The 14,158-nt window shown below is 37.4% G+C and overlaps 1 protein-coding gene across 6 annotated transcripts in view; it reads left to right on the top strand.

Moving 5' to 3' along the window:
• Nucleotides 1-14,158, top strand: part of HECW1 (HECT, C2 and WW domain containing E3 ubiquitin protein ligase 1) — a 422,686-nt gene that overhangs the window by 216,753 nt on the left and 191,775 nt on the right. For all 6 annotated transcript variants that reach the window (XM_079149876.1, XM_079149880.1, XM_079149879.1 and 3 more), the window contains one exon: nt 4,573-4,667. In XM_079149876.1, coding sequence (XP_079006002.1) covers nt 4,573-4,667 — 95 coding nt within the window. The remainder of the gene's footprint in view (nt 1-4,572; nt 4,668-14,158) is intronic.

A 14,158-nucleotide genomic window follows, 5' to 3' on the forward strand; every position in this document is an offset into this window, starting at 1 on the left:
TTTGCTTACTCCAGGTCTACCACCATCATTGCATACTTGATTTCAAATGCTACAGCAGGTCTGCTAATTTCTCAAGAGCATAGCAAGGGGGCGGGGAGGAAGCAATTTTCTTGTTTAAGTGACATTATAACAAAAGTGAATCAACCTCTACTTTCAGAATACATGCCCCAAAATATGTTTATAGAGGTAGAAACTTTGGTTTTGCTCTACTTTGTGAAGAAGCTCATCACCCCTTGCTCAAATTTGATAATAACTCGAGTTAAACAAAAAAAAAAAAAAAGAAACAAACAAACAAACAAACAAACAAAAAAAGAAAACCCAAAATATTATAAGGAAATCTATTTCAAAGCTATCATGAACCTATATAGGGTTAATATGGCATCTTTTATTCTGGAAGATCTAAAACTACACCCTTTAATGCATGGATCATGGGCTGGATACCTTCATGCAGGACAACCCTGAACAACTCTCCAAGTCAGCCCTGTTGATCATCCAGAAGACAACAAAAGTGTTGATGGCTTTATGAGTACTGCTTTTCAAATAATTCCATTCGTTCTGCATGACAGTGGTACATGAAACAATATCTTTGAAGTGCACATAATCTTGCCATTCTTTGTTAAGACTAAGGCTCAGAGAGCCATGAAAAGCATGCCAACAATGACAGCTGAGTCAAGAATTGAACTCACACCTATTCCATCTCCCATCACTCTCTTTCCTAGATCACTTTGCCTTCCTAAACCTCTGTAACTATAATGTAAATACTACAAATAAACAATGAGACTATTGTAGCAGAGATTCCTTGTGCTCAGATGTCTTGTGCTTTGAAAAGATTTTTTAATTATTATTATTTTACCTAGAAAAGTAGAGAAAGGCACAACCACCATAAGTCACCTTAAACAAAGTATCTGAAATAGTAACCAATGACCCTTCAATATTTATTGGCCTTTGGACCTTGATACTTTTCTCAGAGAGCAGTAATTATTACCCATGGGAAATTTTGTAATCTCTTAAACAATTTGCAAAGTCATATAATACTGAACTTTAGAAAGTGTGCATTCTCACTGGGCATGGTGGCATATGCTGGTAATCCCAGCAGCTCAGGAAGTTGAGACGGGAGGATCATGAGTTCAAAGCCAGTCTCAGCAAAAGCAAGGCGCTAAGCAACTCAGCAACTCAGTGAGACCCTGTCTCTAAATAAAATACAAAATAGGGATAGGGATGTGGCTCAGTGGTTGGGGGCCCCTAAAGTTCAATGCCTGGTACTCCCACACACACAAAAAAAGAAAGTGTGTGTTCTCTTTTAAGAACTAGGACCCACCAAGACCCTCTACATTCTCTTGGATTAATAAGGCAGTGGAGTCAATAAAATTAAACCAATAGAGTCAGGTATCACTTAATGACTGGGATCTGTTCTGAGAAATGCGTCATTAGGTGATTTTGTTATGAAAAATTTCATAGATTATACTTAATGTAAACTAAGATGGCTATAACACAACAAGGCTATATGGTCTTTCAGGATCACCATGATATATACCACCATCTTTGACCTAAACATCACTGTGTATGCATGACTGTAGCTCTTGAATCATTTTTCAACAGGTATTAAAAAATTCCTGAAATTTTCCTGTAAAATGAAAGATTCCTATATTACATAACACTGGAGATATAGAATAAATAGCACCCAGCCTCTTCCTGGAAAAACTCAATGTCAAGTTAAACAATTTAATGTAACTGTCATCAGCATAAGCATGAAGTAGCATGAAATTCTGTGGGATGAAGTGACTTTTTAAAAATCATAAAATAAATGATTTGCATTTTATATTGTTTTAACATTGATGGGTGGCTTCCTTTCAAATCACACACCCAAAAAAGAAGAAATTTTAATTAATTTAATATCTCTTTCAAATTGCAATGGAAAATCATTTTAAACTACAGGAGACACTTACATTAAATAAAAGGAACATTCATTAATAATCAAGTTGCTAAGTACTGGAACATACTATCAAATACAAGTTTAAGGAAAAAGAAAAAGAAGCTTTGCCAATTAATGCTCAAAAGGAGAGTACTACACTCTGAAGGTTGCCATGAATTCTTGACTCAAAATGGGAAGTAATCTGTTTACCTAGAATAAGATTTAATACATGATTGTATATAATTTCCCTGACCTTTTTTTGCTCAAAGGCATTGAAACAATTTTCTGCTTTGAGTGAGAAACTAGTAGTGCCTGTTCAGGATGCCCGTTATCTCAAAATTCCTTCCACCCAGCAGAACTCACAGTAAAGCTATTTGGCCCCTCCATGCTGGTCTCCCAGGGATCTACAGGCAGAGTAGCTCCTACACTAAACAGCACTGATTCATTGTGATTAGCTAGCTATATGTTCACAGTTTTAGTCACAGGCCCTCCATGATCCCCGACCTATAGGAACCCTGCATCTTGTGCTGAGAGTGTATTAGAGTTGGGTGTATAGACCTAATATGAAGACAATGGGAGATGTCTTGGAAAATACATACGGAACCAGGTTGTTAGATTATTCAGCCAACAGCTTAAGAAGCAATCAACAGATATGCAAAATAACTACAGGGAAAGAATGATGTTTGAAGGAAACAAAGTATTGACTTTTCTGAAGAACACATCCACCTAAAGCAAGACGGTAAGTTCCCAGGCATCATTCAGGCAATGGAAAGTTTTAGTAACTATAATTCAGTGGATTAAAAAAACTCAAATAGCTAATTAAAATTTGATGGAAAAATATTTAATCTCACTAGTAATCAAATAAAGGAAATGAAAATGATAATGAGATTCTATTTTAAGCTTATATTTAATTGATAATATTCAATGCTACCTTACCAATAGTTGTCACAAGATGGTCAGAATCTGATGTCACATTTTCTGGTGGAAGTCTAAAGTGCTGTTTGGAAAGCAATTTGGACACAAGAAGCAATTTGGAGAATCCTTAAAATATATTTTCTAACCCAAGGAAGAATATTACAATGTTCATGTTTTCTACATCAAGCAACCTTTCTTCGTCAATTACGTGTAGGTTTAGCTACATATAAAAGAAATCCCAAAATAACTATGGGAAACAACACAGATGTGATCCATGAGAGAGGCTACAAAACATAGTGCTTAGTTGGAGATTATCATCCAAAATAAAATTGAGATTCTATTATTAAGAAGGAAAAGGAGAGTGGATGTTGGGTAGGTAGATAGCAATTTTGTCCCATTATCTAAGGGAACAAATTTGAATTTAAAAAATAGTTTGCAGAAAGTCATTCCTTTTTAGGGAAAAGTCTAAATTTCCAAAAATAGGAGAATACTTAAAAATTACAAATCTATTCCATTGTTCCACAGAACAAGAAATGTTATCCACAAAGTTTTAAATAATAGTTGAGCGTGATTATTTAAGAAGAACAAAATGCATCATTGTTTAAAGGTTATGCTTTCAAGTATGCAAATTCCATAGAATTTTTAAATTTTATTTAGGCTTTTATTCATTAACCGTATTTTCTATAATGAGTATATCTTAAATCCATGCCAATAAAATTGTAGATATTATTTTAAAACATAATTAAAGATGAATTCCCAGATTAGAGAAATAGAACCTCAAATTGGAGATTTCTCATATTGTTCCAAACAAAATTAATATAAAGGACCAGGACATAGCCTGGTAAATTTTTCAAATTTTAAGAAAAACATCCTACAAACAGTCAATTGGGAAAAGCAGGTCACCCTCAAATGAACTATATTCGGGTTGCCTGCAAATGTTTTCCTCTACATAACTAAATGCCAGAAGGCACTGGAGCTGCATCATTGTTAATTCATCACATCATCTTCATCACTAACATTTACTGAGCACTTACTGGAACTCTAAGCATTTTTATTTGCCTAATCATCATCTTAGGAGATACACATTGTTGTTCGTTTTGTTTTCCACATAAGGATCATGGGGTTCAGAGAAGCTAAGTGACGTTCATTGTCTCACAGATTGTCAATAGTGCCACTGAAATTCAAAGTCAAGACAATGTGATTCCCCCAAAGCCATATTTTTTGTTTACCTTCTGTAGAACTTTGAAGAAAAACAAATTGTGATGTGAAGAATTTATCGTTGATATGCACAAGATAGAAAACAGACCTCCCATCCATGTAGTAGTTGAATAACTTCTCAAAATCTTCCTGAAAATCACTCAGATATTCATTGCAATGAATTAAATAATAGGAAATTACAGAAGAAACAGACTGGTTGTAGTCATTAAACTACCTAAAACCTTTGAACTAAGGGTTTAAAAGCAATAATTTTTAATGGGATAGGATGACTGCTGAGAAGTCTAAATAATGGATTTAACTTGAGTTAAATCCAAAAGTGTTAAGGGCAAAACAATTTTTCATGATACATGTCTACAAAGAAGTCAGACTTGTCCATGAGGCCATATGTAGGCCTTCATTGCCAGGTGTGGCCTGTCTGGCTGGTGGGGGAATTAGGCTGCAGTTCCTAGAGATATCCTCTCTGGCCACAGCTGTCTCTTCCTGGGTTATTTCCTACTTCTGAGTACCATTTTATTTTTGTCTTTCAGCTGAAACCAAGATCTGTTTCAAATACTACCACGGAGTGAGTGGAGCCCTGAGAGCTACCACCCCCAGTGTCACGGTCAAAAACTCAGCAGCTCCTGTAAGTCTTGGCTCTACCTCTTGTTCAGACCTAACTCTGGGGCTTCTTCACTTTCTTGCTGTTTTTGTATGTGTGCACCCATTTATGTGTGTTCATGTGTGTATGCACACACACATACAGTGATGTATTGATAGAGAGACTGAGAATAGACAGACACATCTCAAAATAGGAGAAATGAGGCCAAAACCAATTTTGTTAAAGTGCATGCCACTTGTTTGTTAAATAAAAGTCAAATTTTGGTATTTTCCCTAGAGAGGCAATGTTTCCACTCAAGATATACTTAATGGCAGTGAGTAGTAAGTCTTTTTTTTTTTTTTTTTTTTAAACACATTTTTTAAATTTCCTGGCTTTAAATATTTATATTTTCCCATGGCTTAATTTCTTTTTAGGCTTGTAAATAAATTAATGGAATAGAGTATATTGGCTCTGATTCATCTTTGTCACAGAAGTATGAAATGATAGACCGCAACAAGACTAAAATCTCATCCTTTTCTTTATAGAAATGAGGACACAGTGCCCAATGAAACTAAGTAACCCCAAGTCACACAGTTAGCCAGTTGCAGGTCCAGTAATTAAATCACATCTTCTGTTCCCTACTTTGTGAATCTGCTCAGATCTATGGTAATATGCCATTTTTTCCCTAAAATACAGTCTACATCTTTGTGATTCTTCTTACTTAGATCTCAATAAATCTGATTAGACTGAAATCTACCTGGAAATGGTATTCCTTTTCCTTTTAACATAAATTTAAAATGACTAACTGGGGAGGCTGAACAGAAAACAGTGAGAACTTTGTCATGCAAGTGGAAGTAAAAGAGACTTTTATTCCTATTTTGAAAAATAGAGAAAGAATTTGAAGTGAAATAGAATGATTCAGAAAGGACATTGATTCTAAAAACTGCCACTTTGCCATTTCACAAATCAGTCTGGCAGTGTCCTGAGTGTCCTAATTGAGCACTTGGTAATAGGCAGAAAGAAAAGAGGACTTCAGACCTGAGTCTTGTCTAACGCTATTTGAGGAGTCCAGCAGGACTATACCCTGGGATGGGTTGACCATGAGAGAGGCAGGAGAGACAGGGAGAAGGAAAGGCCATGCATACTTAATGATTACCACTCTTCCCTACTAACTTTGCAAATTAGAACATGATGTCCGTTACTTTACTGAGTGGCACAGGAATTTTAGTGTGGAATCTGGAGAAGTATCCTCAAAGTTCCAGGCCTCTTCTTCTCTCCAATATGTATAAGCAGCTCTCCAAAGGAGTACCTGGAAAGGCAAGCAGGTCCTGATACATTTTAGCCAACCTTTGAGTTAGAAGGCCAACTACATAAAGGCAAAAAATAAATAATAAAAGGAAGCAAAATCAATCAAATCAGAGCTTGGGTGGACGGAAGAGGAAGGTATTGAATAATTAGAGAAGAAAGAGGGTAGGAAGTAAAATGAAGCTAATTTAGAAAAAGTCTTCCTCATGCAGGTCTGGCCTTTGCCATTACATACCAAGTCACTTGGGAAGCAGTTTCTTGCCAGACACTTTGGTCCCTCAGCAGTGTGGGCCTTGCCCATTGATGGGACTTGCCCATTGACTCTAGACTGGAATAGGAGAGGACAGTTCTCCACCCTTGCCTGCTCAGGAGTCATATTGTGGAAAAGTGTTGGGCAGCCCCAGAATTGACCTTTAATTTAAAGGCAGCTCCCTAGAGTATTTGACTTCTCCGAACTCAGCAGACTGAATATTCCAGATGTTTACCTGTCTCTCAGACCAATGCAAAGTGTGACACACATCATCACAGGAACATGCAACATACGCTTAAAATGAAGCAAGACCTAACTACCCATAAAATAGCCTTGAAATATAAAAGAGCCTTCCAAAGTGGGATAAAATATCAAATGCACATGCTTTCTAGGAGCTGCCTTCACCAGAAACAGGGATTTCCCTCCGAGAAGTGAAAATGAGGTGCTTTGATCATAACATTTGACATAAAAGTTCAGAAGACTGCATTGATTCTGTTTCATCCTGACTTCATCCTTGTCACTCGATGTATGCTACTCTTGTTTGTACTTAACACTGAGACACTTCGAAATATTTTGTCATATTGCTGCTGTCATTATCATTTCTGTAATGATTTTCTCATATAAATACATAGACACTTTGATGTTTATTGACACTCTAATGTTCATCCCACTGGCAATTTTGTTTCTCATTTTAATCCCCAAGCATGTGAGAGTCCTGTCCTAAAGCCCATGTGACATCAGGGTCAGTGAGAGTAATCCTGGGTTCCAGCTGCTACACTGAAACTGAGCACATGGAGTTTTATGGCAGAAGGGAGCATGCACTTTACTGAAAAACTGTATTTTGATGTGTAAAGGTTTTTAATAGTCAAGCTATCATTGCCTTTATTATTTACATCACTCTTGTTGACCCTCAGCACATCTAAGGCAGATTGGAAGAATATTTGGTTAAGTGATCACTTGGCTATACAGTGAGGGGATGGAACCAAACCTAGCTTATACTTTGCAACCCGGTTCACTTATTAGAAAAATCTAGCAACCTTCTGGGTTAAATAATCTTTGCAATCCTGTCTGGAGACTTAAGCACACTGTTTCTAAAGAGAAATGTTATTAAGTTTTCCAAAATCAGTTGGTCAAAAATGTTGAGTGTTCACTTTCAAGTTGAGTATTGTTTCTCCTACATGAATCTCTTATTAAGAGAGGCTGTTTAGTGTCATCATATCATGCCCCAAAGGTCCTTGAGTTCATTTGTGATAATACACTAAACCTGTACTTTTTTGAAAAGGCAGAAAAAGATGTCAAATGGTCCTCTGGTATAATCAGTACTTTAATTTTCTAAACATAATAGGTTCTTGATATGCATTAGTTCTTTTCTCATTTTCTCTTTCTCCCTTATCTTTGTCTTCATCCTAATGGCAACTGTTGAGGTCCTTGTTATAAAAAAAGGTTGTCATTTACGCTTATGATTCAGGAGCTCTTGTTTACCTGGTAGTCTTAATTGTAGATCAGAAACTATGATGGGTGACAGTTACAGAGATAGATGAAATGTAAGCCCTGTCTTTGAGAACCTGTAGTTACTCTGTCATAAATTTTAATACCACATGAAGTCTGCTGTACTGGAGTGTGAAATCCCCTGTGCTGGCATGTGGATCTTTGTCCAGGTGCCTGTGGCAGCTGTACTGGCTTTGGAAGGAGAGGGTATATGGGCTAAGGCAGGCAGCATGATGGGACTTTGCCAAACCTGAAAGGGAAGCAAGACAAGGTTGGTGAAGGAACTACATGTGTGAAGGCACAGGGACATGAAATAGCACAGGCCTGCTGGGGAAGGAGATCTATGTCGTGCTAAGTCTAAAGAACAGGTGACTCATTTTCTCCACCTATCCCTCTGCACTTCCTTTTTCATGTTTTGTATCTCATTGAGAGTATCTATCACATGTTGTATATTTTCTTTTATTTCCTGTAGAAAAATCATTTTATAGGTAAGCTTCTCCTCTCAATATAATTACCTTTGCTACCTTTTCCATGCTCCTTACAGCCTCTCTTGAGAATCCTATAATATATTTTCCCTCCTTTGTTATGCATCAAAAGAAGGAAATCTATCCATACCTACAATTTGCCAAAGATAGAGTTGATTAAACTGTCCTCAGACCACCCAGGGTCCATCATTGGGTCTATGTTCTGACAATACATTTTCACAGCCACTCCTTCCCATTCCCTGGAACCCAGTGAGAATCATCTGCAAGGTTTGCTGAACTGGAATGAGAGCCCTTCTTCTGCTGATTCCCTGCAGTGCTGGAGATTCAGATACAACCTGTAGCTGTCCTCGATGTAATGTCATATAGATAAGACCTTTTAACGTCCTGAGCACCTTGCTCCCCATGCCTGTTTACTAGACTCCCCCTGAGGAGCATACACCTGACAGTGTGGCTGCATCCCCACAGGGTGGTTTAGGGACCACAGCTTCTGGATACAGAAAACAGGTAGCTGTTTGAGACATAACTCTGTCAGCCTCAGGAGGCAGTGCCAAACAGTGGTGAAAAGACCACAAGAAAGAGGGGCAGGCAGAAGACATTCTGTTCCTACCTTTTTTGGGGTCATCTACCCTGCAGTAGAGGGGACCCCCAGATTCAGAGGCTGGACTATGTATACTTCAAGAATGGATTTCTTATATTGTCTTCGATATTAAATTTTGCAGAAATTCCATCCTGATTTTTTTATGCTGGCTTATCCTTATCCTTACTTTAGATGACTATTGTCTATTTTTTCAGCCTGTATCTCATGGATTTTTCAATGAGAAATTGGAAGAGAACATATCAGAATCCTTTCGAAATATCTTTCCATAATCCACCAGCAAGAGGCTTAGCCAGATGTCAGAATAGTGTCTTGTTTCCCAAGACACTATTTTTTGTTAATGGTAGTTTTTCACTAGTTGGCTATATAAAAAATTGGCTCAGTAAAAGGGCTTGGAAAATGTTCAGAGCTACATTCCTCAAATCAATTTAGTTGGAATTCCAGCTCTCATTCTCTTAACAGTTTTGCTACTACATCCATGTTTTTAGTCTTGCCCTCAGGTTGTCTTGATTCTGGAAACCTGGTTTCATGAATTTTGGGAAGGGAAGGTAATAAGAATTTTATTTTTCTACTTGAATATTTAACAGTAGTCATGTGTGTTAGTCAGTTTTCCATTACTGTGACTAAATATCAAAATAAACAACTTATAAAGAAGAAAGGTTTGTTTTGGAGGTTTCAATCTGTCATCAGTAGGGCCTTATTACTTTTGGGTTTGTGACCATAGCTAAAGCATATGGTGCAGGAAGTTGTTCATCTCATGGCAGCTGGGAAACAAAAAAGAGAAAAGCATGAAGGAATTGAGATCCTAAAATCAGCTTCAATCTTATTTCTAGTAGATCCATCCTTCTAAAGGTTCCACCACTTCCCAATAGCATCACAAGTAGGAACCAAGCCTTTAACACAAGGACCTTTGGGGAACATTCAAGATCTGAACTGTAGCACCATAGGAGCCTTTTATGAATTAATTGTTTTCCTGTTGCCTCCCTAACACATCCAAAATTTATTTTTGCAGCATATCACTAGTACTTATCTACCAGGCCCTAAAAAGAAATGTCATCAACAAGACTATGATGAGGCAAAATTTTAAGAGTCCTTAATATTCTGAAAATCAGTTTCTAAATGAAGTAATCTTAATTTTGATAGCAAACCAAGAAGCCTGAAGTAATTTCACAATATAATATTCTAATTTTTCATTTCTTTCCATCATACATATTTCTGCTAGTCTTTCCTTAAAGGAAAATTTTAGAAAGCATTTTGATTTGCAGATGTAAATCAAATGCCAGAGATAAAACCTAATAAATGTAAACTTGAGTGCTTGAGCCAAAATGGTACAGATAATTTATTTACATGCAAAGTATCAGTGTTGCCCAGACATTTACTAGAGGGTTTCAGAATGATTTTCTAAGGGACCCTGTACAAGATCTTCTACTATTTTAATTTTAAATTCCATCTCCATTGCACAAAGTCAAGGGTGGAATGAGAAAGAGTTTCTAAGGGTGATAGAGAGAAGTTGATGGTTAGATATTGACATAAAATATACTTTCTGCCAGCTGAGAATCCACAGTCACGTTTTTCTCCTCTGAATCTGGCAAATTGTTAAATTGTTTTATGATGCTCACTGCTTCTTGCCTCTAACGCTCTTTTCCCAGAACCAACTCCCACCTCCTAAGATCTCCCAGTCTCACCCAACAATACATGGATTACTCTGATCCCTTATCCCTCAATTTTGGAAGACTTCTCAGAACTGAGTTATTCTGTGCGTCTTTCTACAGCACATAGTTTTAATAATTCATTTATGCATTTATCAATAAGCTCCACTGGGCTAGCCACAAGGCATATAAACTGAAAAACACAAATCTTTATCCTCATGAAGCTGCTCTCTGGGCTGGGGTAAGTGGTAAAGGGAGACAGACAAGAAAACAGGCAATAACAACTCACTACCCTAAGCATCTGGTAGGGATGAAATAGGCACTTTGGGAGGACCAGGGGTAGGCAGGTCCAGAGCCTGATGGAAGGTTTTCCAGATGGAGTAAAGTTGAAATATGTGCACACCACAACCCTGACCAGGATCTTTCTTGATTACACAGTAATTGAACCAAAAACATAGGGACATGTTATTTATGTGTATATCTTCAGCACACGTCTCTAGATTTTGACCAGATTAAAACAGGGAGACATTTGAACATTTGCTTTTCGGTAAATGCATCTGATGGATTTGTACTAGAAGAGAAAGGGGAGGAAAGTCAGAGTCACATTAGGCATCCTCTCTGAAGAGAACGTCCCCAGACCTACCCACAGTCTCTAACCTCCCTAAGAGGCACTTGGAAGTTTGAATTTCATCCTGGTTCAACATTAAGGAATGTGTTTAGTTTCAGAGGAAGAGGTTCAGAGTTAACTTTGAAGAGGCATTTGGGGCCTTGAGTCTAGAGATGTTATTTTCTGAAATGCTTTCCCCATCAGCCCTGGTTCAGCTGCCATAGCATTAAGAGTGGTTCACATCCTTCCTTTCTGAGATCTAGAAAACAAATGCCACTTAATATTTGGTGATCATCAATAGTTCCAAACCTTCTCTTCAGGTTGCATTTTTCTAGTGAACCACACTAGAAAAAAAAATTAGACATAAATCACTATTGGAAAGCAGAAATTTTAAAGAGTCAAGTTCTCAAAGCCCTGTGAAGCCCTGATGTTACGAGGATATGTATATGCATATTCCTAGGGAAGGTATCCAAGGCATTTATCAAATGCTGAGCAAAATTCATAGTACCAAAAAGGTTATGGAACACTGTCATAGGAAACATCAAATGTCACTCTTTGCTGACATAGTCATTTGATAGACTTTGCACCTGTCAGAAGACCTTGTTAAATGGTAGACATCTTTGGCTTTATTGCAGGAAACACCCTAGGCTTTGGCAACACTATGAAAGCCATGAGTGTTACTAATGAAAGGAGATAGGTAGTAAATACCTAGGTAAAAGACCCAAGACTAGAAATCTTGACTACCCAAAGATGAATATATTCACCTGATGAATCACCATGATTTTTGACATGAATATAGACAATGAGCAAGATACACACACACAAATAAATACCGTTCAGATTTAAAATTGAAAATCCTTATATTTCAGAAATCTGGAATTTATATGAGAAAACACAGCTATACATTCATGACAGGGATTTTAGTAGGTAGATGGATAAGAAGAAATAACAGTAATCCAACCTGCAGCAAGCCTTTGGAACTACACAGTTAGGTATTTCTGGAAGAATTTTCAAACAAAGACTCCTATAAATAAGCAGGATAAACTATCAGGATGCCTGAACAATAGAAAAGGCCAAGGAAGTAAACATCCTCTCCACAGCACTAAGATGTGTAAGTTAGATAACTATTTAAAAGACAAAAATTTGTTCTCTACTGTACTAGTCAGCAATGAGTGAAGGCAAGATAATATATTCTCAAGCATGTAAGAATACAGAAGTTATCCACACATGAAAGATACAATTTCAAGTTTGAGAAAATTGTGAATGAAAGAGACAGAGAATAAGGAAACTAGTTAGTTATAAAGAGAAGGTGAAATAATTGCAAGGGTGCATTAGTTTGTACCATCTAAATCTGTATTGTATAGCTCATTGCACCAGTCAAACAAAATAGTTTTAGTAATCAAAGAGGCATTCTTAAAAATTCATTAAAAATTTTTAATGTATCCTATTATGTATAAGCTGCACTTGTATTTTATGTCTAAGAGGATGAACTCCATGCTGACTGTTTAGTGGGCTTGAGCTACCACAATAAAATACCACAAACTGCATAGCTTCAACAACAAGCTTTTATTTTCTCACAATTCTGGAGACTAGAAGTCCAAAATCAAGGTGTCTACAAATTGTTTTCTCCTGAGGCCTCTCTCCTTGGCTTGCAGATGGCTGCCTTCTTGCTGTGTCCTCATCTGACCTTACTTCTGTGTATGTGCCTCCTTTGGTGTCCCTTCCTCTTCTTATAATATGGCTACTAGTCACATTGGGGGATTATAACTTCAACATATGAATTTTGGAGGGATACAGTTCAGTCTATAACAGAAACCTCCTGTCTCCTTGGGCGGACATCACAAAGTCTATTACAGCTGTCTTCTACACAGTCTCTGTGTCCCAGGAACGAACTCACACACTCTCTCTCTCTCTCTCTCTCTCTCTCTCTCTCTCTCTCTCACACACACACACACACACACACACACACACACACACATTCTTTTAGTTGAGTTTTATTTATATAAGCTTGATCATTTTCACACAATCCAATAAACCAAATATATACTCATCCATTATAGTACTCAACCATGGAACACTAGAAGTTTTTGAAATCAGGACCAAAATATGTATATAGATGTCACTTTAACATTTAAAATTATGTAAGTAATTATGTACTCCTTGGGAATACATATGGACAAAAATAAAAATATCCATAATCCCACCACCTGAAAGAGGCTCCAGGTACTTGCAAAAATAAAGGGCCTTTATTATCTCTGGCCCTAGAGTCAGCATTGGAATAAGTTTAACAAGTCCCCCAAAAGAGGAGCCACCAAGCCATCTTCATCACGCATCTGGCACAGTGCCTAAAATATAGTCATCAAGTTGGCAAAAGCCCAGCTGAAAACATTCTGGGTTTTAAGTTCTAAATAGACCTACATAAAAACTCTTTCAATAAGCATCTTACTAAAGGATAAAAAAATTCAAATAAAAAGTTACCAATTCTAGACTTGCAAGTTTCATCACCAGTGTTCAAACAGTGGTCACTCTCTGGGGGAAAAAAAAATGCTTCAGAGGAAATGTCTGGAAAGAACATAGATTTTTACTTCCCAAGGGCCTTGCAGAGCTATAACATAAGCAAATTAAGCAGGGTGGGAAAAAGAAAAGAAACCAGCAGCTCATTCTGGTAGGTCAAAGATACCTGGAACTTGATTCCTCCAACCTGAGGTAATAATAATAATAAAACAAACTCTAGCCCACACATGGGCCAGAAAGGAAGACAGCTTGACTTCCCACACCCAAGAGAACCCCTTCCCCATACCAACTGCACTTTCAAACCTAATTAACAGTTCTGAAAATATTGCAGACTGCCACTGGTGCTTTTTACCTTCATTGCAGTGAGGGAAGTGAAATTCAGGTTGATGAGCAAGTGGATTAATCTCTGACCTGTTAATTATATCTTTGCCTTAAAACACACAACAAGACTGACCCAAAGAGCAAAGCCCTAGAAATGCACTTACTCAAAAGTTTGTTGTTCATCTAGGACCAAACCCAGCCCCTCATAATAATTAATCTCAGGTTCTGGTATTATCATTAGATCCCACTTTCTTCCTGAACTGGACCATGAAGCTATCCCAGGATTTAAAGGAGGTACAGCTGACCAGGGAGACAGGACTGG

Source organism: Sciurus vulgaris (genome assembly GCF_902686455.1).
Source record: "Sciurus vulgaris genome assembly, chromosome: 8".
NCBI classification, from domain to species: Eukaryota; Metazoa; Chordata; class Mammalia; order Rodentia; family Sciuridae; genus Sciurus; species Sciurus vulgaris.